Raw genomic sequence first — 25,151 nt, forward strand, 5'->3', positions numbered from 1 at the left:
ACAAAAGTATCTATATCCACAGTAAAACGAGTCCTTTATCAACATAACCTGAAAGGCCGCTCAGTAAGGAAGAAGCCACTGCTCCAAAACCGCCATAAAAAAGCCAGACTACGGTTTGCAACTGCACATGGGTACAAAGATCGTACTTTTTGGAGAAATGTCCTCTGGTCTGATAAAACAAAAATAGAACTGTTTGGCCATAATGACCATTGTTATGTTTGGAGGAAAAAAGGGGAGGCTTGCAAGCCGAAGAACACCATCCCGACCGTGAAGCACGGGGGTGGCAGCATTATGTTGTGGGGGTGCTTTGCTGCAGGAGGGACTGGTGCACTTCACAAAACAAATGGCATCATGAGGAAGGACAATTATGTGGATATATTGAAGCAACATCTCAAGACATCAGTCAGGAAGTTAAAGCTTGGTCGCAAATGGGTCTTCCAAATGGACAATGACCCCAAGCATACTTCCAAAGTTGTGGCAAAATGGCTTAAGGACAACAAAGTCAAGGTATTGGGAGTGGCCATCACAAAGCCCTGACAGGGAGTTTTTACTAAGATTAAATGTCAGGAATTGTGAAAAACTGAGTTTAAATGTATTTGGCTAAGGTGTATGTTCCGACTTCAACTGTATATACATTTGCTAGGTATGCACAATATATCAGTAACAATATCGGAATCGGACAATATTAGCTAAAAATGCCATCATCGGCATTGGCTCTATGTATAGTTTAACGGCGATGTGCAAAACCGATGTCAAAGCTGACGTGCATACCTGTATAACATACACTACCATTCAAAAGTTTGGGGTCACTTAGAAATATCCTTGTTTTTTTAAAGAAAAGCACCTTTTTGTCCGTTAAAATAACATCAAATTGATCAGAAGTACAGTGTAGACATTGTTAATGTTGTAAATGACTATTGTAGCTGGAAACGGCTGATTTTTTATGGAATATCTATGTACATACAGTGGGGAGAACAAGTATTTGATACACTGCCGATTTTGCAGGTTTTCCTACTTACAAAGCATGTAGAGGTCTGTAATTTTTATCATAGGTACACTTCAACTGTGAGAGACGGAATCTAAAACAAAAATCCAGAAAATCACATTGTATGATTTTTAAATAATTAATTTGCATTTTATTGCATGACATAAGTATTTGATCACCTACCAACCAGTAAGAATTCCGGCTCTCACAGACCTGTTAGTTTTTCTTTAAGAAGCCCTCCTGTTCTCCACTCATTACCTGTATTAACTGCACCTGTTTGAACTCGTTACCTGTATAAAAGACACCTGTCCACACACAATCAAACAGATTCCAACCTCTCCACAATGGCCAAGACCAGAGAGCTGTGTAAGGACATCAGGGATAAAATTGTAGACCTGCACAAGGCTGGGATGGGCTACAGGACAATAGGCAAGCAGCTTGGTGAGAAGGAAACAACTGTTGGCGCAATTATTAGAAAATGGAAGAAGTTCAAGATGACGGTCAATCACCCTCGGTCTGGGGCTCCATGCAAGATTTCACCTCGTGGGGCATCAATGATCATGAGGAAGGTGAGGGATCAGCCCAGAACTACACGGCAGGACCTGGTCAATGACCTGAAGAGAGCTGGGACCACAGTCTCAAAGAAAACCATTAGTAACACACTACGCCGTCATGGATTAAAATCCTGCAGCGCACGCAAGGTCCCCCTGCTTAAGCCAGTGCATGTCCAGGCCTGTCTGAAGTTTGCCAATGACCATCTGGATGATCCAGAGGAGGAATGGGAGAAGGTCATGTGGTCTGATGAGACAAAAATAGAGCTTTTTGGTCTAACTCCACTCGCCGTGTTTGGAGGAAGAAGAAGTATGAGTACAACCCCAAGAACACCATCCCAACCGTGAAGCATGGAGGTGGAAACATCATTCTTTGGGGATGCTTTTCTGCAAAGGGGACAGGACGACTGCACCGTATTGAGGGGAGGATGGATGGGGCCATGTATCGCGAGATCTTGGCCAACAACCTCCTTCCCTCAGTAAGAGCATTGAAGATGGGTCGTGGCTGGGTCTTCCAGCATGACAACGACACGAAGCACACAGCCATGGCAACTAAGGAGTGGCTCCGTAAGAAGCATCTCAAGGTCCTGGAGTGGCCTAGCCAGTCTCCAGACCTGAACCCAATAGAAAATCTTTGGAGGGAGCTGAAAGTCCGTATTGCCCAGCGACAGCCCCGAAACCTGAAGGATCTGGAGAAGATCTGTAGGGAGGAGTGGGCCAAAATCCCTGCTGCAGTGTGTGCAAACCTAGTCAAGAACTACAGGAAACGTATGATCTCTGTAATTGCAAACAAAGGTTTCTGTACCAAATATTAAGTTCTGCTTTTCTGATGTATCAAATACTTATGTCATGCAATAAAATGCAAATTAATTACTTAAAAATCATACAATGTGATTTTCTGGATTTTTGTTTTAGATTCCGTCTCTCATAGTTGAAGTGTACCTATGATAATAATTACAGACCTCTACATGCTTTGTAAGTAGGAAAACCTGCAAAATCGGCAGTGTATCAAATACTTGTTCTCCCCACTGTAGGTGTACAGAGGCCCATTATCAGCAACCATCACTCCTGTGTTCTAATGGCACATTGTGATAGCTAATCCAAGTTTAGCATTTTAAAAGGCTAATTGATCATTAGAAAACTCTTTTGCAATTATGTTAGCACAGCTGAAAACTGTTGTCCTGATTAAAGAAGCAATAAAACTGAAAAAAATGTGTTAGAATAAGAGTGAGTGCGAGTTTGAGAGAGTGAAAGACAGAGAACGAGAAAGAGTGTGTGTGTGTGTGAGGCTAAGCACACTTCACTAAAATAAAACCACTGCTCTCCAACAGCCTCTCTATTTAAAGGGATTTTTCTAATCTCATCAGCACCACATCGGATCCCTCTTCAAGATGAACCTCTTTAACGACTCTTTCAGACTCCTTTCAGTTTTCCTATTCCTTATATTCAAAAGACTCAGGCATTTTCAAAACGTCTGTGTTATATTTTGCGGCTAAGCCAGTCATGTATTTCGCAGCTGAGCTAAATAGCTGCACCATTGAGAGCATCCTAACTGGTTGCATCACCCCTTGGTATGGCAACTGCTTGGCATCCGACCGCAAGACGCTACATATGGTTGTCACGGTTGTCGTAAGAACGGGACCAAGGCGCAGCGGAGGTTGAGTTCCACATATTTATTTCAAAAGTGAAACTTAAAGCAAAAACAATAAATCAATAAACGGACAACGAATGTGACTACGTGGTGCACAGGCCAAACACAAAACAATATCCCACAAACACAGGTGGGAAAAATAGCTACTTAAATATGATCCCCAATTAGAGACAACGATTACCAGCTGCCTCTAATTGGGAATCATGCAAAACACCAACATAGAAAATATAAACTAGAACACAACATAGAAATAATAAACTAGAATACCCCCTAATCACACCCTGACCTACTACACCATAGAGGATGACTACCTCCTTCATCTCTGTACCTCACACATATAATTATCTGTAAGGTCCCTCAGTCGAGCAGTGAATTTCAAACACAGAAAAAAACACAAAGACTAGGGACGTTTTCAAATGCCTACTACTGGTAGATGGGTAAAAAAAAATACAACAGACATTGAATATCCCTTTGAGCATGGTGAAATTATTGATTACACTTTGGATGGTGTATCAATACACCCAGTCACTACAAAGACACAGACGACCTTCCTAACTCAGAGAAAACTGAGGATGGATCAACATTATAGCTACTCCACAATACTAACCTAACTGACAGAGTGAAAAGAAGGAAGCCTGTACAGAATAGAAAAATGTGGCAAAGCAATTCACTTTTTGACCTGAATACAGTGTGTTATGTTTGGGGCAAATCCAATACAACACATTACTGAGTACCACTCTCCATATTTTCAAGTGTAATGGTGGCTGGATCATGTAATGGGTATGCTTGTAATCGTGAAGGACTGGGGAGTTTTTTAGGATATAAAAAAATTAACTGAATGGAGCTAAGCACAGGCAAAATCCTTGAGGAAAACCTTGTTCAGTCTGCCTTCCAACAGACACTGGGAGAAGAATTCACTTTTCAGCAGGACAATAACCTACAACACAAGGCCAAATCTACACTGGAGTTGTTACCAAGAACACAGTGAATGTTCCTGAGTGGCCGAGTTATAGTTTTGACTTAAATCTAATTATCTATGGCAAGACCTGAAAATGGTTGTTTAGCATTGATCAACAACCAATCTGGCAGAGCTTGAAGAATTTTGAAAAGAATAATGGGCAAATGTTGCACAGGTATGGAAAGCTCTTAGAGACATACCCAGAAAGACTCACAGCTGTAATCGCTGCCAAAGGTGCTTCTACAAAGTATTGACTCAGGGGTGTGATGAGAGATTTCTGTATTTCATTTTCAGTAATTTTGCAAAAATTTCCAAAAACATGTTTTCACTTTGTAATTTATGGGATATTGTGTGTAGATGGGTAAGAACAAAAATCTATTTAATACATTTTGAATTCAGGCTGTAACACAACAAAATGTGGAAGTTCGCCAAGTACAGGTGTGCCAACCTTGTAGCGTCATACCCAAGAAGACTCGAGGCTGTAATCGCTGCCAAAGGTGCTTCAACAAAGTACTGAGTAAAGGGTCTGAATACTTATGTAAATGTGATATTATTTTTTGTTATATATAAATTTGCTAAAATTATGGGGTCTTGTGTTGTAGATTGATGAGGAGAAAAAACTATTTAATCCATATTAGAATAAGGCTGTAACATCACAAAATGTGGAAAAAGTCAAGGGGTCTGAATACTTTCAGAATGCACTGTATTTACCTCTTTTACCCCGGCACATCGACTCACTAATGATACCCTGTCTACAGATGTAGAATCTTTAATTTAAAAAAAAAATATTACGCCTTTTTCTCCCCAATGTCGTGGTATCCAATCAGTAGTTACAGTCTTGTCTCATCGCTGCAACTCCTGTACGGACTCGGGAGGCGAAGGTCGAGAGCCGTGTGTCCTCCGAAACACAACCCAACCAAGCCGCACTGCTTCTTGACACAATGCCCACTTAACCCGGAAGCCAGCCGCACCAATGTGTTGGAGGACACCGTACACCTGGCGACCGTGTCAGCATGCACTGCGCCCGGCCCGCCACAGGAGTCGCTGGTGCGCAATGGGACAAGGACATCCCTGCCGGCCAAACCCTCTCCTAACCCGGACAACGCTGGGCCAATTGTGCGCCGCCCCATGGGTCTCCCGGTCGCGGCCGGCTGAGACAGAGCCTGGGCTCGAACCCAGAATCTCTGGTGACACAGCTAGCACTGCGATGCAGTGCCTTAGACCACTCAGATGTAGGAACTTAATTTGATTACTCTTTTGTTGCTGACAATTTTCTTGCATAGCAGGACATGCAAACGTGTAGTGTATTTGAGTTTTAACAAGGCTTCTAAAGTTTGTAATTTCCACTTTGAAATTTCAGACTTGATTTGCCCTAATGAAAAATGCATAAATACCTACAAAAACGTATGATTATAATGCACATAAAAAAAATCACATTTCCTGTTGCTGCAGGATTATTTTCCTGCTGTAACAAACTGGATCAAATGAAGATCCTACATCTGTAGATAGCCCGCCTTGCATGGCGGTACGCCCCCTGCCTAAGACTGAGTGAGAGAAATTAGGGTCCGTATTTGTGTCCTTGTATTTATACGATGTGTATTGTTATATTTGAGTAAAATGGCTTTCATTACTCATATCTGCTGTCCTGCGCCTGACTCATCTCACCAGCTACACACAGACGCATTACACTTAAAAGTTAATTGAAACTTAATTGTTAAAAGTTCATTTGAAATAATACATCTTTAATCATGAACTATGGTGGAACATTAACTATTTAGTTATATAAACATTACATAAAGTAGACGCCTGCCTGCATATTAAAGAGACATGGAAAAGGTTAGTCACTTGTGTGTGTGTGCCTGTGTGTATGTGTTTGTGTTAGTCATGTATTCATTTTGACATTGTTCAGCTAGCCTGCAGCCATAGCTTCAGCCTCAGAGATCTAGCTTCAGCCTCAGAGATCTAGCTTCAGCCTCAGAGATCTAGCTTCAGCCTCAGAGATCTAGCTTCAGCCTCAGAGATCTAGCTTCAGCCTCAGAGATCTACCTTCAGCCTCAGAGATCTAGCTTCAGCCTCAGAGATCTAGCTTCAGCCTCAGAGATCTAGCTTCAGCCTCAGAGATCTAGCTTCAGCCTCAGAGATCTAGCTTCAGCCTCAGAGATATAGCTTCAGCCTCAGAGATCTAGCTTCAGCCTCAGAGATCTAGCTTCAGCCTCAGAGATCTAGCTCAGCTTCGGTGGGTCTGGATGAACATTATATGACCTTGTGCGTCACAGCTGCTGTTTTCAAGCATACATCATCATGCTACAAACATTACATACACACCTTTCCACCTGCACACATACAGGCACACACACAACCGACAGAAAGACAATTGTTTTCCTACAACACACACTCGCCAACACACGCACGCAGGCACGCACGCAGACACACACACACACACACGCAGGCACGCACGCACGTAGATGCACAGACACACACACACACCTGTGTCAGTCTATCCTGAAGCTCTTTCTCTTTGCCTTGGTTCTCTTCTCTCTGTGCCTCCCTCTCTTTTTCCGTCTGCTCTCCTCTTTTCTCCAGCTCTGCAACAAAAGTCGGAGAGACTCTTCATGATGAATCTTTACCAGTGCCTCTCTTAGGGCCGCTTTGCTTACCTTGCATGGTTCGTGCCGTCCTCTTGTTCTTTTCCTCTGTTACGTCCAGTTTCTGTCTCTGAAATGGCAAACAAACAAACAAACAAAGAACAACAAACGGCACTCTTCAGTAGGTCCTATGATTGAGTGTAGTCCGGCCGAGGGGTGCAAAGGTGAACGGCAAGGCACTGGAGTGACGAACTACCCTTGCTGTCTCTGCCTGGCCGGCACCCCTCTCTCTCCACTGGGATTCTCTGCCGCTGACCCTATTATGGGGGCTGAGTCACTGGCTGCTCGCGCTCTCCCATGTCGTCCCTAGGAGGGGTGCATCAAGTCATGCCAGGATTTTTTCGCTATACTCGACTTGAGTGGGTTGAGTCCCTGACGTGATCTTCCTGTCCTGTTTTGCGCCCCCTCAGGCTTGTGCGGTTTGGGAGAGCTATGTGGGCTATACTCTGCATTGTCTCAGGGTAGTAAGTTAGTTGTCTGTTGATATCTCTTTGGTGGTGTGGGGGCTGTGCTTTGTAAAAAGGGCTCTATAAATACATTTGATTGATTGATTGATTGACTAAAGAGCAATAACATTCTTTCTCCATGAGCTATACAGGGAAGGCTAACAATTTTTATCATCATGACCGTGTGTGTGTGTACACGTGTGTGTGTGTGTGTGTGTACACGTGTGTGTGTGTGTGTGTGTGTGTGTGTGTGTGTGTGTGTGTGTGTGTGTGTGTGTGTGTACACGTGTGTGTGGGTGTCTCACCAGGCTGGTTAGCTGCTGTTCCAGGGAGCTCTTGTCCTCTTCTACAGAGCATAGCTGTTTCTGCCTGCTGTCCAGATTCACATTCAGTTCACTTATCTGGAGGGAAGACAGACAGGAGACATAGTAATGTCCAAAGGGAGGCAAAACCATAAAAAACAGATGATTGTAAATGCAAAGACCATGGGAATGACCGTGCTGGAACAAAAGCCTACACACACAGGGTGGAACAAAAGCTGTGCGCACACAGCAGACCAGGACTGGCAGCCTGACCATATTAAACAGACATCGGCTTCGGAACATATACTGAACAAAAATATAAATGCAACATGCAACAATTTCAATGCTTTTACTGAGTTACAGTTCATATAAGGAAATCAATCAATTGAAATCAATTCATTAGGCCCTAATCTATGGATTTCACATGACTGGGCAGGGGTGCAGCCATGGGTGGGCCTGGGAGGGCATTGGGGCGCAGCCAATCAGAATTAGTTTTTCCCCACAAAAGGGCTTTATTACAGACAGAAACACTCCTCTGTTTCATCAGCTGTCCAGGTGGCTTGTCTCAGACGATCCCTCAGGTGAAGAAGCCAGATGTGGCGGTCCTGGGCTGGCATGGTTACACGTGGTCTGCGTTTGTGAGGCCGGTTGGACATACTGCCAAATTCTCAAAACTTTTCTTTCAGCTCATGAAACATGGGACCAACACTTTACATGTTGTGTTTTATATTTTTGTTCAGTATATATTTGTGTACCTCCATTTAGTATGAATGTTACCTTAAGTTACAAATGGAATAATGGTCTGGTTACTTATGACAGAAACAAAAGAAGGGAGGTTGGTCGGGGAGGATGGGTGGGAGGAAAAGTGGTCTAAGAGCAAGACGTATAATACTATACAGTGCATTCGGAAGTATTCAGCCCCCACATTTTCAGACCCATTTTGTTACATTACAGCCTTATTCTAAAATGTATTAAATAAAAAAAATCCTCATCAATCTACAGACAATACCCCATAATGACAAAGTGAAAACTTTTTTTTTTTTTGTGTGTGTGTGCAAATGTATGAAAAATAAAAAACAGAAATACCTTATTTACGTAAGTATTCAGACCCTGAGATATGAGACTCGAAATTGAGCTTTGGTGCATCCTGTTTCCATTGATCATGTTTCTACAACTTGACTTGAGTACACCTGTGGTAAATTAAATTGATTGGACATGATTTGGAAAGGCACACACCTGTCTATATAAAGGTCCCACAGTTGACAGTGCATGTCAGAGCAAAAACCAAACCATGAGGTTGAAGGAATTGTCTGAAGAGCTCCGGAGCAGGATTGTGTCAAGGCACAGATCTGGAGAAGGGTAACAAAACATTTCTGCAGAATTTAAGGTCCCCAAGAACACAGTGGGGTCCATCATTCTTACATGGAAGAAGTTGAGAACCAACAAGACCCTTCTTACAGCTGGCTACCCAGCCAAACTGAGCAATCGGGGGAGAATGGCCTTGGTCAGGGAGGTGACCAAGAACCCGCTAGTCACTCAGAGAGCTCGAGTTGCTCTGTGGAGATGGGAGAAACTTCCAGAAGGAGAACCATCTCTGCTGCACTCCACCAATCAGGCCTTTATGGTAGAGTGGCCAGACGGAAGCCAATCCTCAGTATAATACACATGACAGCCCGCTTAGAGTTTGCCAAAAGGAAAATAAAGATTCTCAGACCATGAGAAACAAGATTCTCTGGTCTGATGAAACCAAGATTGAACTCTTTGGCCTGAATGCCAAGTGTCATGTCTGGATGAAAACTGGCACCATCCCTACGGTGACGCATGGTGGTGGCAGCATCATGCTGTGGGGATGTTTTTCAGCGGCAGGGACTGGGAGACTAGTCAGGATCGAGGGAAAGATGAACGGAGCAAAGTACTGAGAGATCCTTGATGAAAACCTGCTCCAGAGCACTCAGGACCTCAGACAAGTCTCTGAATGTCTTGAGTGGCCCAGCCATAGCCCGGAATTGAACCCGATCAAACATCTCTGGAGAGACCTGAAAATAGCTGTGCAGCGACACTCCCCATCCAACCTGACAGAGCTTGAGAGGATCTGCAGAGAAGAATGGGAGAAACTCCGCAAATGCAGGTGTGCCAAGCTTGTAGCGTCATACCCAAAAAGACTCAAGGCTGTAATCGCTGCCAAAGGTGCTTCAACAAAGTACTGAGTAAAGTGTCTGAATACTTATAAAAATGTGATATCAGTATTTTTATGTTTATAAATTTGCAAAAAATAAATAAAAAACAGTTTTGTTTTGTCATTGTGGGGTATTTTGTTTTGTCATTGTGTGTAGATTTATGAGATTTTTTTTGGAATCCTTTTAGAATAGGGCTGTAACGTAACAAAATGTGGAAAAAGTTAAGGGGTCTGAATACTTTCCGAATGCACCGTACGTTTCCAAATGCACTCCAAGATGTATGATACATTACATAATCTAATTTCTATGATTTGTACAACCAGACAAGATGTATGATACATGACATAATCTAATTTCTATGATTTGTACAACCAGACAAGATGTATGATACATGACATAATCTAATTTCTATGATTTGTACAACCAGACAAGATGTATGATACATTACATAATCTAATTTCTATGATTTGTACAACCAGACAAGATGTATGATACATTACATAATCTAATTTCTATGATTTGTACAACCAGACAAGATGTATGATACATTACATAATCTAATTTCTATCATTTGTACAACCAGACAAGATGTATGATACATTACATAATCTAATTTATATGATTTGTACAACCAGACAAGATGTATGATACATTACATAATCTAATTTATATGATTTGTACAACCAGACAAGATGTATGATACATTACATAATCTAATTTCTATGATTTGTACAACCAGACAAGATGTATGATACATTACATCATCTAATTTCTATGATTTGTACAACCAGACAAGATGTATGATACATTACATCATCTAATTTATATGATTTGTACAACCAGACAAGATGTATGATACATTACATAATCTAATTTATATGATTTGTACAACCAGACAAGATGTATGATACATGACATAATCTAATTTCTATGATTTGTACAACCAGACAAGATGTATGATACATTACATCATCTAATTTATATGATTTGTACAACCAGACAAGATGTATGATACATTACATAATCTAATTTATATGATTTGTACAACCAGACAAGATGTATGATACATTACATAATCTAATTTATATGATTTGTACAACCAGACAAGATGTATGATACATTACATAATCTAATTTCTATCATTTGTACAACCAGACAAGATGTATGATACATTACATAATCTAATTTCTATGATTTGTACAACCAGACAAGATGTATGATACATTACATAATCTAATTTATATGATTTGTACAACCAGACAAGATGTATGATGCATTACATCATCTAATTTCTATGATTTGTACAACCAGACAAGATGTATGATACATTACATCATCTAATTTATATGATTTGTACAACCAGACAAGATGTATGATACATTACATCATCTAATTTCTATGATTTGTACAACCAGACAAGATGTATGATACATTACATAATCTAATTTATATGATTTTTACAACCAGACAAGATGTATGATGCATTACATCATCTAATTTCTATGATTTGTACAACCAGACAAGATGTATGATACATTACGTCATCTAATTCGTATGATATTGTACGACCAATACTCCGTTCATAACGTAACGTAACGCAACATATCATACTAAATAGAGGGACACAAATTTATGTCCCAAATTCTACAAATTTCCCTGAGGCCAGGTTTGGATTTGAGTTGCCCATCCCTGTTAGAGGAGTAGGAGCTAAGGGGTTATTAAGGGGATGTTTTTTGACCATGACTATGAGATCCCCCACCTTCTTCTCCTGGGACTGGGCCCGGGCCTTGAGGTTGCTGAGCGCCTCTGGTGACAGCGACACAGCGCCCCCTGTCTGCTGGGAGGAGCGTAGTCTCATCTGCAGCTCCGCTACCTCTCTCTCCAGCTCCATGATCCTGGACCGCTCAGACACTGTGGCCACCTGAGGAGAGAGAGAAGGGGGAGGGAGAATAAGAGGGGGGAATGAGAGGGCAGAGAGTAGAGAGAGCCAGCCCTAGCCCATCCAGCTTTTTTGAGATAGGGCAACAATATATTTGAAAATAAATCCAATATAATTTATGCCCTATATGAAGAACAGTATCAAGGCAGGGTAAGAATGTGCAGATAAGACTAAGGTACAAGTCGCAGCAGCATGAGAACAGCTTTTTGTTCCAGAGAGCTTGGGGCATCCAGAAGAAACATTGTGGAATGCTGTGGCAATTTGAGTATTTCCTCCTGAGACAAGAGTCCTTTTGATTACATTTCTTCAACATTCTGTCTTTAAGAAGAACTAGATAGAAAACAATTTCAGTAAAATGTGCTCTGCTCACAAGGAGGTACTTTCTTCCATTTTCCCTATATAATATTGTATACAAAATGATTGACGCATTTGTCTCCCCGTTTTTTATCTATTGTACACCTATATTACTTGACATGGATTAAAAAAACTAGATGTATTAATGTTTTTCCATATATGTCTACTGTGTAATATTTATTGTGATCTTAATGTACTATATGTATTTAACTGACCGGATGTACATGCCTCTAGAGGTATTTCAGTAGGTGTGTTTCACAGTGGTGTATGACCTGACGAAGAGCCAACTCGGATCGAAACGTTGTCTTTATTGTGCGTCTGATTAAATCACCATGGGAGCATACCAGAGCTGCAAACATTCCTTTTTTCTTAGCCAGATGGCTGTGGACATCTATATCGAAAACTACATTGATGCGCAACATACACCCCAACCCTACTGTGTCTAGAATGTAAGATCCAGGAATATCCAGAAGTAGTACCCAATGATGTTGTATATCTTATGTCTATGATGGCATTACCCTAGTGTCCTCTAAATCCCTCTGCAGTTTGTCAGCTTTGGTCTTTTCAAACAGAAGGCTCTGCTCAAGCTCCTTAATATGGACATGTTCCAGTTTGGTCTGCGTCTGTTAGTCATAGAGAAGAGGAGGAAGAGGAGAACACACCAACACCAGCGTCACATGCCAGCACCATGCCACACACAAGGATAGGACAGAAAACAATGATGTCATAGTAAAGACCAGGAAGTAGGAAGTGCATATGAGAGCCAAAGGTTTTATTTCAATGGGTTCTATTTTATTTCAAATGTTATATTCCAAAGATTCTATTAGGACAAATCCTCAATGAGCAGACCCATATATAGAGGCATATAGAGCAGACCCATATATAGAGGCAAATAGAGCAGACCCATATATAGAGGAATATAGAACAGACCCATATATAGAGGAATATAGAACAGACCCATATATAGAGGCATATAGAGCAGACCCATATATAGAGGAATATAGAACAGACCCATATAGAGGAATATAGAACAGACCCATATATAGAGGCATATAGAGCAGACCCATATATAGAGGAATATAGAGCAGACCCATATATAGAGGAATATAGAGCAGACCCATATAGAGCAGACCCATATATAGAGGAATATAGAGCAGACCCATATAGAGCAGACCCATATATAGAGGATTATAGAACAGACCCATATATAGAGGAATATAGAACAGACCCATATATAGAGGCATATAGAGCAGACCCATATATAGAGGCATATAGAGCAGACCCATATAGAGCAGACCCATATATAGAGGAATATAGAACAGACCCATATATAGAGGCATATAGAGCAGACCCATATATAGAGGCATATAGAGCAGACCCATATATAGAGGAATATAGAACAGACCCATATATAGAGGAATATAGAACAGACCCATATATAGAGGCATATAGAGCAGACCCATATATAGAGGAATATAGAGCAGACCCATATATAGAGGCATATAGAACAGACCCATATATAGAGGAATATAGAACAGACCCATATATAGAGGAATATAGAGCAGACCCATATATAGAGGAATATAGAACAGACCCATATATAGAGGCATATAGAGCAGACCCATATATAGAGGAATATAGAGCAGACCCATATATAGAGGCATATAGAACAGACCCATATATAGAGGCATATAGAACAGACCCATATATAGAGGCATATAGAGCAGACCCATATATAGAGGCATATAGAACAGACCCATATATAGAGGCATATAGAGCAGACCCATATAGAGCAGACCCATATATAGAGGCATATAGAGCAGACCCATATATAGAGGCATATAGAGAATATGGTGCCATTTGAGAAGCAGCCTAAATCTTCTAAAAGGACTCTAGCCCTCTAAAGTGAACCTCTATGAGACTGAGCCGCACACTAACCACCTCTGTTTGGGTCTTTGGTTTATTGAGTCCCAGATGTACAGAGTTCTGCTAACTATCCTCCATGTTGGAACCAACAGCTACATAAAGACAACATTCTTATCATTCTAAGCATTTGTCTTGCAACTTTTCATTAATTGCGTTTGCCAAACTGTGTCTAGTGTATCTATGGATCTGCTTAGATCTATTTTCAGGACAGCTCCATCTTGTGGATTCGGTTGTGTTCACTTTGGCTCCCAGTGCTCAAACCCTTTCTTGACAAGGTCTTACAATCAGTGACATCATCGCTCTATCTTTCTTGCTCTTCTGTAAGCGCCAAAGGGAGAGAGAGAGACAGATGAAGGCTTTGTGACATCATCCTCTCCATGAGCGAGGAAGAGAGGGAGCGGAGGCGAGAGGGAGAGTTGAAAGAATGTGAAAAGAGAAGAAGCGTGGCAAGGAGAGAAAAGAGAGCTCTCAGGGAGGCGATGGATAGAAAAACAAAGAAAGAATAAGGAAAGAGTGGCGGAAGAACTGATAGAGGAACAAATAAAAGAACGAAAACAAGAAAATGTAATCATGAATGAGTGAATTGAAGAGGGCTGGGAAATTAAAGAGATTAAGGGAATAGATGATGAGATAATAATTTAATTTAATGAATGTGTGAATAACCAAAATCCTTGAAAATAGCATTGGTTTCTTTATTATTCCAGCAGCAAAAGCCAAAATCAAGAGAAGAGTATTGTGAAAACCATTAAGTCATCACCATGCTAACATGTGCACTGAAGTGGGTAGTAGTGAATAATGGTTAAAAGATGTATATCCCCAAACTGCTGGAGCTACTGAATCAGAACTTCCAGAGGAGATGTATGAAGCGGGATAGTGAGGAGAGACTATTAAAAAGATTTTCAGCTAACCAATTGGATGAGTGAGAGAGCTTCAGGTAACCAATCAGATGAGCGAGAGAGCTTCAGCTAACCAACCGAGATGATGAGAGCCGTGGTCAACTGGTGACCTATACTGTATTAAAACCCAGCCTTGTTCTCCGAGTGTAGGGTGTGTTATAGAACAAAACATGGAGTCATGACATAGTATGACGTGTAAGATAGACCAAGTGAAATAGGTGATATGACAGAATGATGTATCAGTGTTTCATGAGGGGTTGAAATGAGAAAGGTGTAACAACTGTGTAACAACATGTGGTTTTCACTACGTTAAATAACATTATCTGGGTTCTGTTAGCTTAGCTAAAAAATGTAATCAGACTGTGTGTGTGTGTGTGTTTGTCTGTGTGTGTGTGTGTGTGTGTGTGTGTGTGTGTGTGTGTGTGTGTGTGTGTGTGTGTGTGTGTCAGAGTAGAGAGTACTGAATCATTTGTTTACCTCTAGGTCACCTTTAGTGATACAAGCCTCTTCCACAGTGAACTGCAGGTCTTCCACTTTCCTGTCAGACAGATAGAAAGAGTTATCCTATCCACCTCTCCTCCAACATCCCAGGCTCCAGCCCCTACCGTGCAAGACACACACCTCTCCTCCAACATCCCAGGCTCCAGCCCCTACCGTGCAAGACACACACCTCTCCTCCAACATCCCAGGCTCCAGCCCCTACCGTGCAAGACACACACCTCTCCTCCAACATCCCAGGCTCCAGCCCCTACCGTGCAAGACACACACCTCTCCTCCAACATCCCAGGCTCCAGCCCCTACCGTGCAATACACACACCTCTTCTCCTCCTCCAGTTGGCTGAGCAGCTCCACCTTGTCTCTGTCTGCTGTCTCCACCAGTTTACGCAGCTGGTCCAGCTTATCTTCCATCTCCATAGCATACTAGCATTTATACACACACACACACACACACACACACACACACACACACACACACACACACACACACACACACACACACACACACACACACACACACACACACACACACACACACACACACACACACACACACACACACACACACAAGCGCTATATTAATGCATTTTGATAGTACAGTACAGTGTCATGACATTGAAAAGTGGACAGTGTACCGTAAGTAAGGTTTTCTATGGTCAACAACATAACGCCTGTGTGGGAGACGAATAGTCCAGGTGTGTATTGTATTTTTCTCTCTCTGTGTGTATGTGTTTTCTCCCCTCACCTGCTCCTGAACCTTCCTGAGCAGAGACAGTTCCTGCTGCACCTCTCCAGCATGGCTGGTTGCTTTGGCGACCTCCCCGCGTTCCATGTCCCTCTCGGCCAATAGCTGCTCGATGTGCTGCTGCTTCTCCTTCAGCGCTTCCTGTAGCGCTGTGGTGCCAGAGATCTTACGAGCATACCGTGACGAGGTCTCTGTCAACTGGGGGGGAATAGAGAGACGGACACATTCAGAGAACACGGGAAAGAAAAAAAACAGACTTGCTCGTGTGCGTTTGTGTTTGTCTCACCAGGCCAGCGCGGCTGGGTTTCCCACTAACAGAGGAGGTGACAGAGCTCAGGGAGCTCATGGAGGAGGCACTGGGACTCCTCTTCATGGTGGAGCGTCTCCGAGAGGAAGCCTTGGCTTTAGCCTGGGTGCTGGGGAAGCCGATACGAGTCACCTTATGGACTGGAGCAAACAGACCGTATCGCGGCAGGCACTGGAAATACCTGGAGACAAAAGAAAGGAATATCAGAGGACGTCAACAACACTGATTCTGTGTAGAGGGTCCCCACTCAAAAAGGAGTGTTTCAAAGTTATTTTATGCTATTTATTCAATTCAGAGGCAACAAGAGCCAAACAAATGTTGCATGTCAACAACAATGAACACTGACTGCAATTCTCATACCGCCCCAATAGATCCACAGATGACGCAATCTGTTCTGCACACCACACTGCCCTTTCCCACCTGGACAAAAGGAACACCTACTTAAGAATGCTGTGCATTGACTACAGCTCAGTGTTCAACACCATAGCGCCCTCCAAGCTCATCACTAAGCTAAGGACCCTGGGACTAAACCCCTCCCTCTGCAACTGGATCCTGGACTTCCTGACGGGCCGTCCCCAGGTGGTAAGGGTAGGCAACAACACATCTGCCACGCTGACCCTCAACACAGGGGCCCCTCATGGGTGTGTGCTTAGTACCTTCCTGTACTCCCTGTTCACCCACGACTGCGTGGCCGCGCACGACTCCAACACCATCGTTAACTGTGCCAATGACGCGACAGTGGTAGGCCTGATCACCGACGACAGTAACACAGCCTACAGGGAGGAGGTCAGAGACCTGGCCGTGTGGTGGCAGGACGGTGGCAGGACAACAACCTCTCCTTCAACGTCAGCAAGACAAGGGAGCTGATAGTGGACTACAGGAAATGGAGGGCTGAGCCCCCCCCCCCTCATTAACATTGACGTGGCTGTAGTGGCGCGGGTCGAGAGCTTCACGTTCCTCGGTGTCCACATCAATAAGGTCATATCATGGTCCACACACACACCAACACAGTCGTGAAGAGGGCACGAAAATGCCTCTTCCTCCTCATGGGGTTGAAAATATTTGGCATGGGTCCTCAGATCCTCCAAACGTTCTACAGTTGCACCACTGAGAACATATTGACTGGCTGCATCACCGCTTGGTATGGCAACTGCTTGGCATCCGACCGCATGGCGTTACAGAGTGTAGTGTATACGGCCCAGTACATCACTGGGGCCAAGCTCCCTGCCATCCAGGACCCCTATACCAGGCGGTGTCAGAGGAAGTGTCACGCCCTGACCTTAGAGATCCTTTTTATGTCTCTATTTTGGTTTGGTCAGGGCGTGAGTTGGGGTGGGCATTCTATGTTTTGTGTTCTATGTTTTCTATTTCTGTGTGTTTGGCCGGGTGTGCTTCTCAATCAGAGGCAGCTGTCTATCGTTGTCTCTGATTGAGAACCATACTTAGGTAGCCTTTTCCCACCTGTGTTTTGTGGGTAGTTGTTATCTGTTTTGTGTTTCAGCACCTGACAGGACTGTTTCGTTTTCGTTCATTCTCTTGGTTATTTTGTTAAGTGTTCTGTTTAAATAAAAATAACATGAACACTTACCACGCTGCGCTTTGTTCCACACCTAATTCAACAGACGAACGTTACAGGAAGGCCCCAAAAATTGTCAAAGATTTCAGCCCCCCAAGTCACAGACTGTTATATCTGCTAGCGCACGGCAAGCGGTACCAGTGCACCAAGTCTTGCACCAAAAGGCTCCTGAACAGCTTCTACACCCAAGCCATAAGACTGATGAACAGTTCATCACATGGCCACCCGGACTATTTGCATTGACCCCCTTTTTTTGGTTGCACTGGCTCTATACACTCACCGGACTCTACCCACACACTCCAACACACACATACACACCACACACATACACTACATACTCTCACACACAAAAAATACACACACACATGCATATTGACGACAAACACACACAGACACTCACACATAGACACACTTTCACACTCTTCACGCTGTTGCTACTCTGTTTATTATCTATCCTGATTGCTTAGTCACTTTTACCCCTACAGTCTGTTAACAGTCTGTTACCTACTGTCACGCCCTGACCATAGTAAGCTGTTTATTCTCTGTGTTGGTTGGGGCGTGATAGTGACTTGGGTGGGTCATCTAGGTGAATTTGTATGTCTATGGTGGCCTGATATGGTTCAGAGGCAGCTGTTTATTGTTGTCTCTGATTGGGGATCATATTTAGGTAGCCATTTCCCCATGGTTATTCATGGGATCTTGTCTAGATTTAGTTGCCTGAGTGCACAACAGCAGCTTCACGTTTCGTTTTTGTGCTTGTTTGTTTTGTTTTGCTGAGTTTCGGTTTATAAAAAATATGTGGAACTCTACTCACGCTGCGCCTTGGTCTATTCATTACGACGAGCGTGTCACCTACATGTACATATTACCTCAATCACCTTAACTACATCGTACCCCCAGCACATTGACTCAGTACCGGTACTCCTTCTATATAGCCTCGTTATTGTTATTTATTGTGTTACTATTTTCTATTATATTTTTTGCTAATCTTCTTACTTTTTAACTCTGCATAGTTGAGAAAGGGCTTGTGAGTAAGCATTTCACTGTAAAGTGTACACCTGTTGTATTTGGCGCATGTGACAAATAAAATGGGATTTGATGAATTTATTTTTTACTTGCATTACACCTGAATCATAAGAGGAGGACAGGTTTTTATTCAGTATCATTATTTTAAGGCTCTCTGTCTATACGTGTGTCATAATATATCTAACCTGGTTCCAGCCACGGCTCCATCATTCTTCCCAAGAGGTTCGTCCAGCTCCACTCCACACCACTCCGCCTTGGCAAACTCTGTCTCCCCCAAGAACCTCACCACCCCTGCCTTAGTACCCCCCACCTTGAGAGAGAAATAGAGGTGGGAGGGAGAAAGAGAGGTGGGTAGAGAAGGAGAAAGAGCTGTGAGTTAACACATCTGTGAGCCAGAAACACAAACATGAGCACACATACACTAACATAAACACACACAAACACACAGACAGACACACACTTACCAGCACGCGGTCTCCCAGTCTCAGTTCTCTTCTGGTCTTCCTGGCTGAGTCTGTCTCAGAGAGGTTGGACATTGACCCATTGCCGGTCACGGTTCTACTCAGCGGTGTCTTGGTGCTGTTACCAGTGGTAGTAGCAGCCCCAGCAGCAGCAGAGCTAGGGGACTTGGCCCCTGTCTCGCCAGGGTTATGCTGCCCACCATTGGCCTCCCTCTCCGGCATAGCTGTCTTGGTCAGCTTGGAGGGCCGTGTGAATATCCCTCTGCCATCCTCACACTGGAAATACTGGACACCTGCCACAGACCCATCGTTCTTCCCGATAGCCTCATCCAGGACGATGCCGACCCACTGGCCCGGGGCAAACTGTGTATCCCCCAGGAAGTGGACATATCCTGGCTTGTTGCCGTTGACCCACACCTTCTCCCCCACCCGGTAGTCCACTGCTCCATCCTGGGTGGGAGACTTCTCAGGGGGCACAGGCTTGGAAGCAGCTGGAAAAACAATCATCATCATCAGCAGCAGCAGCAGCAGATACATGATGAGCCCTGCGGCTGATTCTTACCAGAGGAAGGGGAGGTGCGTGTTGGTAACCCAGTTGGCCTGCTTATCTTACTGGGGGGCTTGATTCCGCTGGGCTTGCCTGTGCTCATGGTCCCTTCTCAGTCCTGGAGGGGCTTAGGCTAGGGGATACTGGAGCGGAAGCTGGGGCTGGCCTCTTGTAAGGATGGGGGGCTAGGAGCTACTGGAGCAGAAGCTGGGGCTGGCCTCTTGTAAGGATGAGGGGCTAGGAGCTACTGGAGCAGAAGCTGGGGCTGGCCTCTTGTAAGGATGGGGGGCTAGGAGCTACTGGAGCAGAAGCTGGGGCTGGCCTCTTGTAAGGATGGGGGGCTAGGAGCTACTGGAGCAGAAGCTGGGGCTGGCCTCTTGTAAGGATGGGGGGCTAGGAGCTACTGGAGCAGAAGCTGGGGCTGGCCTCTTGTAAGGATGGGGGGCTAGGAGCTACTGGAGCAGAAGCTGGGGCTGGCCTCTTGTAAGGATGGGGGGCTAGGAGCTACTGGAGCAGAAGCTGGGGCTGGCCTCTTGTAAGGATGGGGGGCTAGGAGCTACTGGAGCAGAAGCTGGGGCTGGCCTCTTGTAAGGATGGGGGGCTAGGAGCTACTGGAGCAGAAGCTGGGGCTGGCCTCTTGTAAGGATGGGGGGCTAGGAGCTACTGGAGCAGAAGCTGGGGCTGGCCTCTTGTAAGGATGGGGGGCTAGGAGCTACTGGAGCAGAAGCTGGGGCTGGCCTCTTGTAAGGATGGGGGGCTAGGCCTTCCTTCCCCACCACCCACCTCACTCTGCCCCACCTTGAGGCCCAGGCCTGGGAGACACAAGACACAGGATAGGTCTACATAGATTTCATTTGGATTTCGTTTTCACAAAAATAACATGCAATTCATTATGAAGCTCATTATTGAATAATGATAATATGCACAGTGACAGTGTCTGTGGTAGTATGATTATGTAATTACAATGTTTATAAATCAGGAATTAGTAGGGGACTAGAGAGAGAGCAGAGAGATACACAGACAGAGACAGAAAGACTGAGAGGGAGAGAGGGAGAAAGAGAGAGGGGGGGAAGAGATGAAGAGAGAAGGGGACAGAAAAGGAGAGATCCAAACACACAAGGTCAAACACACAATGGACAGGAAGTCAAGACATTTTAAACCGAATCAGCAGCATTTCACTTTTTTTAAATTGAACCTTTATTTAACTAGGCAAGTCAGTTAAGAACAAATTCTTATTTACAATGACGGCCTAGGAACCGTGGGTTAACTGCCTTGTTCAGGGGCAGAACAACAGATATTTACCTTGTCAGCTCGGGAATTCGATTTAACAACCTTTCGGTTACTGGCCCAACGCTCTAACCACTAGGCTACCTGCCGCCCCCACTTACAAGGTACACACACACAATCAGGAAAAAGCATCATTATAACTACATTGTACTTCTGGAATGGTGCTTGTTACTGAACAGGCCTGACTAGTGACTAAGATATCTGTCCAGAATGACATGACTAAACGGCCTTAAACAAAGCAGAGTAGACATCCTATATCTAAGGAGGCTCAGAGAGATGCTCCAGTCCCATCTCTCATCCAGTCAGGGTTTAGCTGGGAAACATTGGCCACTTGTTCTCTGTCTTCCCTATGGGGGGAAAGACACTATAGGAACTGTCTGAATCCTGGACGCAGCTCAACACTAGTTTGACCACAGTCAGGTCTATCATTGCTTCAATTAGGCCAATGGCTTGCATTTACAGCTGAAGTCAGAAGTTTCCATACACCTTAGCCAAATATATTTAAACTCAGTTTTTCACAATTCCTGACATTTAATCTGAGTTAAAATTCTCTGTCTTAGGTCAGTTAGGATCACCACTTTATTTTAGGAATGTGAAATGTCAGAATAATAGTAGAGAGAATGATTTATTTCAGCTTTGACATATTTCATCACATATTTTGTATTGGCAGCATTGCCTTTAAATTGTTTAACTTGGGTCAAATGTTTCGGGTAGCCTTCCACAAGCTTCCCACAATAAATTGGGTGAATTTTGGCCCATTCCTCCTGACAGAGCCGGTGTAACCGAGTCGGGTTTGTAGGCCTCCTTGCACACGCGCTTTTTCAGTTCTGCCCACAAATTTTCTATGGGATTGAGGTCAGGGCTTTGTGATGGCCACTCCAATACCTTGACTTTGTTGTGGCTTAAGCCATTTTGCCACAACTTTGGAAGTATGCTTGGGGTCCATTTGGAAGACCCATTGCGACCAAGCTTTAACTTCCTGACTGATGTCTTCAGATGTTGCTTCAATATATCCACATAATTGTCCTTCCTCATGATGCCATCTATTTTGTGAAGTGCACCAGTCCCTCCTGCAGCAAAGCACCCCCACAACATGATGCTGCCACCCCCGTGCTTCACGGTTGGGATGGTGTTCTTCGGCTTGCAAGCCTCCCCCTTTTTCCTCCAAACATAACAATGGTCATTATGGCCAAACAGTTCTATTTTTGTTTCATCAGACCAGAGGACATTTCTCCAAAAAGTACGATCTTTGTCCCCATGTGCAGTTGCAAACCGTAGTCTGGCTTTTTTATGGCGGTTTTGGAGCAGTGGCTTCTTCCTTGCTGAGTGGCCTTTCAGGTTATGTCGATATAGGACTCGTTTTACTGTGGATATAGATACTTTTGTACGTGTTTTCTCCAGCACCTTCACAAGGTCCTTTGCTGTTGTTCTGAGATTGATTTGCACTTTTCGCACCAAAGTACGTTCATCTCTAGGAGACAGAACGCGTCTCCTTCCTGAGTGGTATGACGGCTGCGTGGTCCCATGGTGTTTATACTTGCGTACTATTGTTTGTACAGATGGAAATTGCTCTCAAAGATGAACCAGACTTGTGGAGGTCTTGGCTGATTTCTTTTGATTTTCCCATGATGTCAAGCAAAGAGGCACTGAGTTTGAAGGTAGGCCTTGAAACACATCTGCAGGTACACCTCCAATTGACTCAAATTATGATAATTAGCCTATCAGAAGCTTCTAAAGCCATGACATAATTTTCTGGAATTTTCCAAGCTGTTTAAAGTCACAGTCAACTTAGTGTATGTAAACTTCTGACCCACTGGAATTGTGATACAGTGAATTATAATTGAAATAATCTGTCTGTAAACAATTGTTGGAAAAATTACTTGTGTCATACACAAAGTAGATGTCCTAACCGACTTGCCAAAACTATAGTTTGTTAACAAGAAATTTGTGGAGTGGTTGAAAAACAAGTTTTAATGACTACAACCTAAGTGTATGTAAACTTCCGACTTCAACTGTATATAGGCTAGTGCCCTTTAAATCGGCAATCAGCAGTAGAAACAATAACACAGCTTGTCCCCACCCATGTTTCGATAAAAGACTGAGGGGGCTGGAGAAATGTAACAGATCTCAAATTCAGACAGAACTATGGATGCAACGACTGTCAATATATTATATAATAACTATAGTTTTAACCATGTTTTGAGGCGATATAGTGTTTGTTTAAATTCACCGGTAGACAGTGTCCTTCGCTCCCGCCTGCTGAACACCTGCTCTCACCGTCGTTAACAGAACTGCTCAAACATCCTTACATCCTTAAACACGAGTGGGCGACATCATGTGATCGTTACTAGCTTGTTAGTGACAAGCTAGCATACGTGTCGCCCCCACCTCCCGCCTGCTGTGTAAACTGTGCCCAACAGGTGGGGGCAAAGGACACTGTCTACCGATCGACACCGTGTGTTAGCTTGAGCTAACTAGCTAGCTTGCTCGCCTGCTATGTACTGTACTAAACTCACGTCCTCTCACTGTCAACTGCGTTTATTTTCAGCAAACTTAACATGTGTAAATATGTGTATGAACATAACAAGATTCAACAACTGAGACATAAACTGAACAAGTTCCACAGACATGTGACTAACAGAAATTGAATAATGTGTCCCTGAACAAAAGGGGGGTCAAAATCAAAAGTAACAGTCAGCATCTGGTGTGGCCACCAGCTGCATTAAGTACTGCAGTGCATTTCCTCCTCCTCCCAGATGTGCCAGTTCTTGCTGTGAGATGTTACCCCACTCTTCCACCAAGGCACCTGCAAGTTCCCGGACATTTCTGGGGGGAATGGCCCTAGCCCTCACCCTCCGATCCAACAGGTCCCAGACGTGCTCAATGGGATTGAGATTCGGGCTCTTTGCTGGCAGAACACTGACATTCCTGTCTTGCAGAAAATCATGCACTGAACGCAGTACGGTTGGTGGCATTGTCATGCTGGAGGGTCATGTCAGGATGAGCCTGCAAGAAGGGTACCACATGAGGGAGGAGGATGTCTTCCCTGTAATGCACAGTGTTGAGATTGCCTGCAATGACAACAAGCTCAGTCCGATGATGCTGTAACACACCGCCCCAGACCATGACGGACCCTCCACCTCCAAATCAATCCCGCTCCAGAGTACAGGCCTCGGTGTAATGCTCATTCCTTCGACGATAAACGCGAATCCGACCATCACCCCTGGTGAGACAAAACTGCGACTCGTCAGTGAAGAGCACTTTTTGCCAGTCCTGTCTGGTCCAGCGACAGTGCCCATAGGCGAGATTGTTGCCGGTGATGTCTGGTGAGGACCTGCCTTACAACAGGCCTACAAGCCCTCAGTCCAGCCTCTCTCAGCCTATTGCGGACAGTCTGAGCACTGATGGAGGGATTGTGCGTTGCTGGTGTAACTCGGGCAGTTGTTGTTGCCATCCTGTACCTGTCCCCGCAGGTGTGATGTTCGGATGTACCGATCCTGTGCAGGTGTTGTTACATGTGGTCTACCACTGTGAGGACAATCAGCTGTCCATCCTGTCTCCCTGTAGTGCTGCCTTAGGCGTCTCACAGTATGGACATTGCAATTTATTGCCCTTGCCACATCTGCAGTCCTCATGCGTCCTTGCAGCACGCATAAGGCACGTTCACGCAGATGAGCAGGCACCCTGGGCATCTTGATTTTGGTGTTTTTCCAGAGTCAGTAGAAAGGCCTCTTTATTCCTAAATTTTCATAACTGTGACCTTAATTGCCTACCGTCTGTAAGCTGTTAGTGTCCTAACGACCATTCCACAGGTGCATGTTCATTAATTGTTTATGGTTCATTGAACAAGCATGGGAAACAGTGTTTAAACCCT

The 25,151-nt window shown here is 44.0% G+C and overlaps 1 protein-coding gene across 3 annotated transcripts in view; it reads right to left on the bottom strand.

Annotated features, from left to right (window-relative positions):
* The window catches only part of LOC139537281 (CAP-Gly domain-containing linker protein 1-like), a 61,865-nt gene that overhangs the window by 35,177 nt on the left and 1,537 nt on the right, over positions 1-25,151 (bottom strand). The window contains exons 2-13 of one of the 3 annotated variants that reach the window (XM_071338419.1): positions 20,006-20,802; positions 19,447-19,934; positions 19,168-19,292; positions 16,360-16,561; positions 16,074-16,271; positions 15,648-15,751; positions 15,308-15,368; positions 12,527-12,631; positions 11,475-11,636; positions 7,542-7,637; positions 6,803-6,860; positions 6,633-6,730 (exon numbers count right to left, since the gene is read on the bottom strand). In XM_071338419.1, coding sequence (XP_071194520.1) covers positions 6,633-6,730; positions 6,803-6,860; positions 7,542-7,637; positions 11,475-11,636; positions 12,527-12,631; positions 15,308-15,368; positions 15,648-15,751; positions 16,074-16,271; positions 16,360-16,561; positions 19,168-19,292; positions 19,447-19,934; positions 20,006-20,093 — 1,785 coding nt within the window. In that variant the 5' untranslated portion in view covers positions 20,094-20,802. The remainder of the gene's footprint in view (positions 1-6,632; positions 6,731-6,802; positions 6,861-7,541; positions 7,638-11,474; positions 11,637-12,526; positions 12,632-15,307; positions 15,369-15,647; positions 15,752-16,073; positions 16,272-16,359; positions 16,562-19,167; positions 19,293-19,446; positions 19,935-20,005; positions 20,803-25,151) is intronic. The other 2 variants (XM_071338427.1, XM_071338436.1) reach the window with 2 other exon arrangements.

Source organism: Salvelinus alpinus, chromosome 1 (assembly GCF_045679555.1).
Source record: "Salvelinus alpinus chromosome 1, SLU_Salpinus.1, whole genome shotgun sequence".
Taxonomy (NCBI): domain Eukaryota; kingdom Metazoa; phylum Chordata; class Actinopteri; order Salmoniformes; family Salmonidae; genus Salvelinus; species Salvelinus alpinus.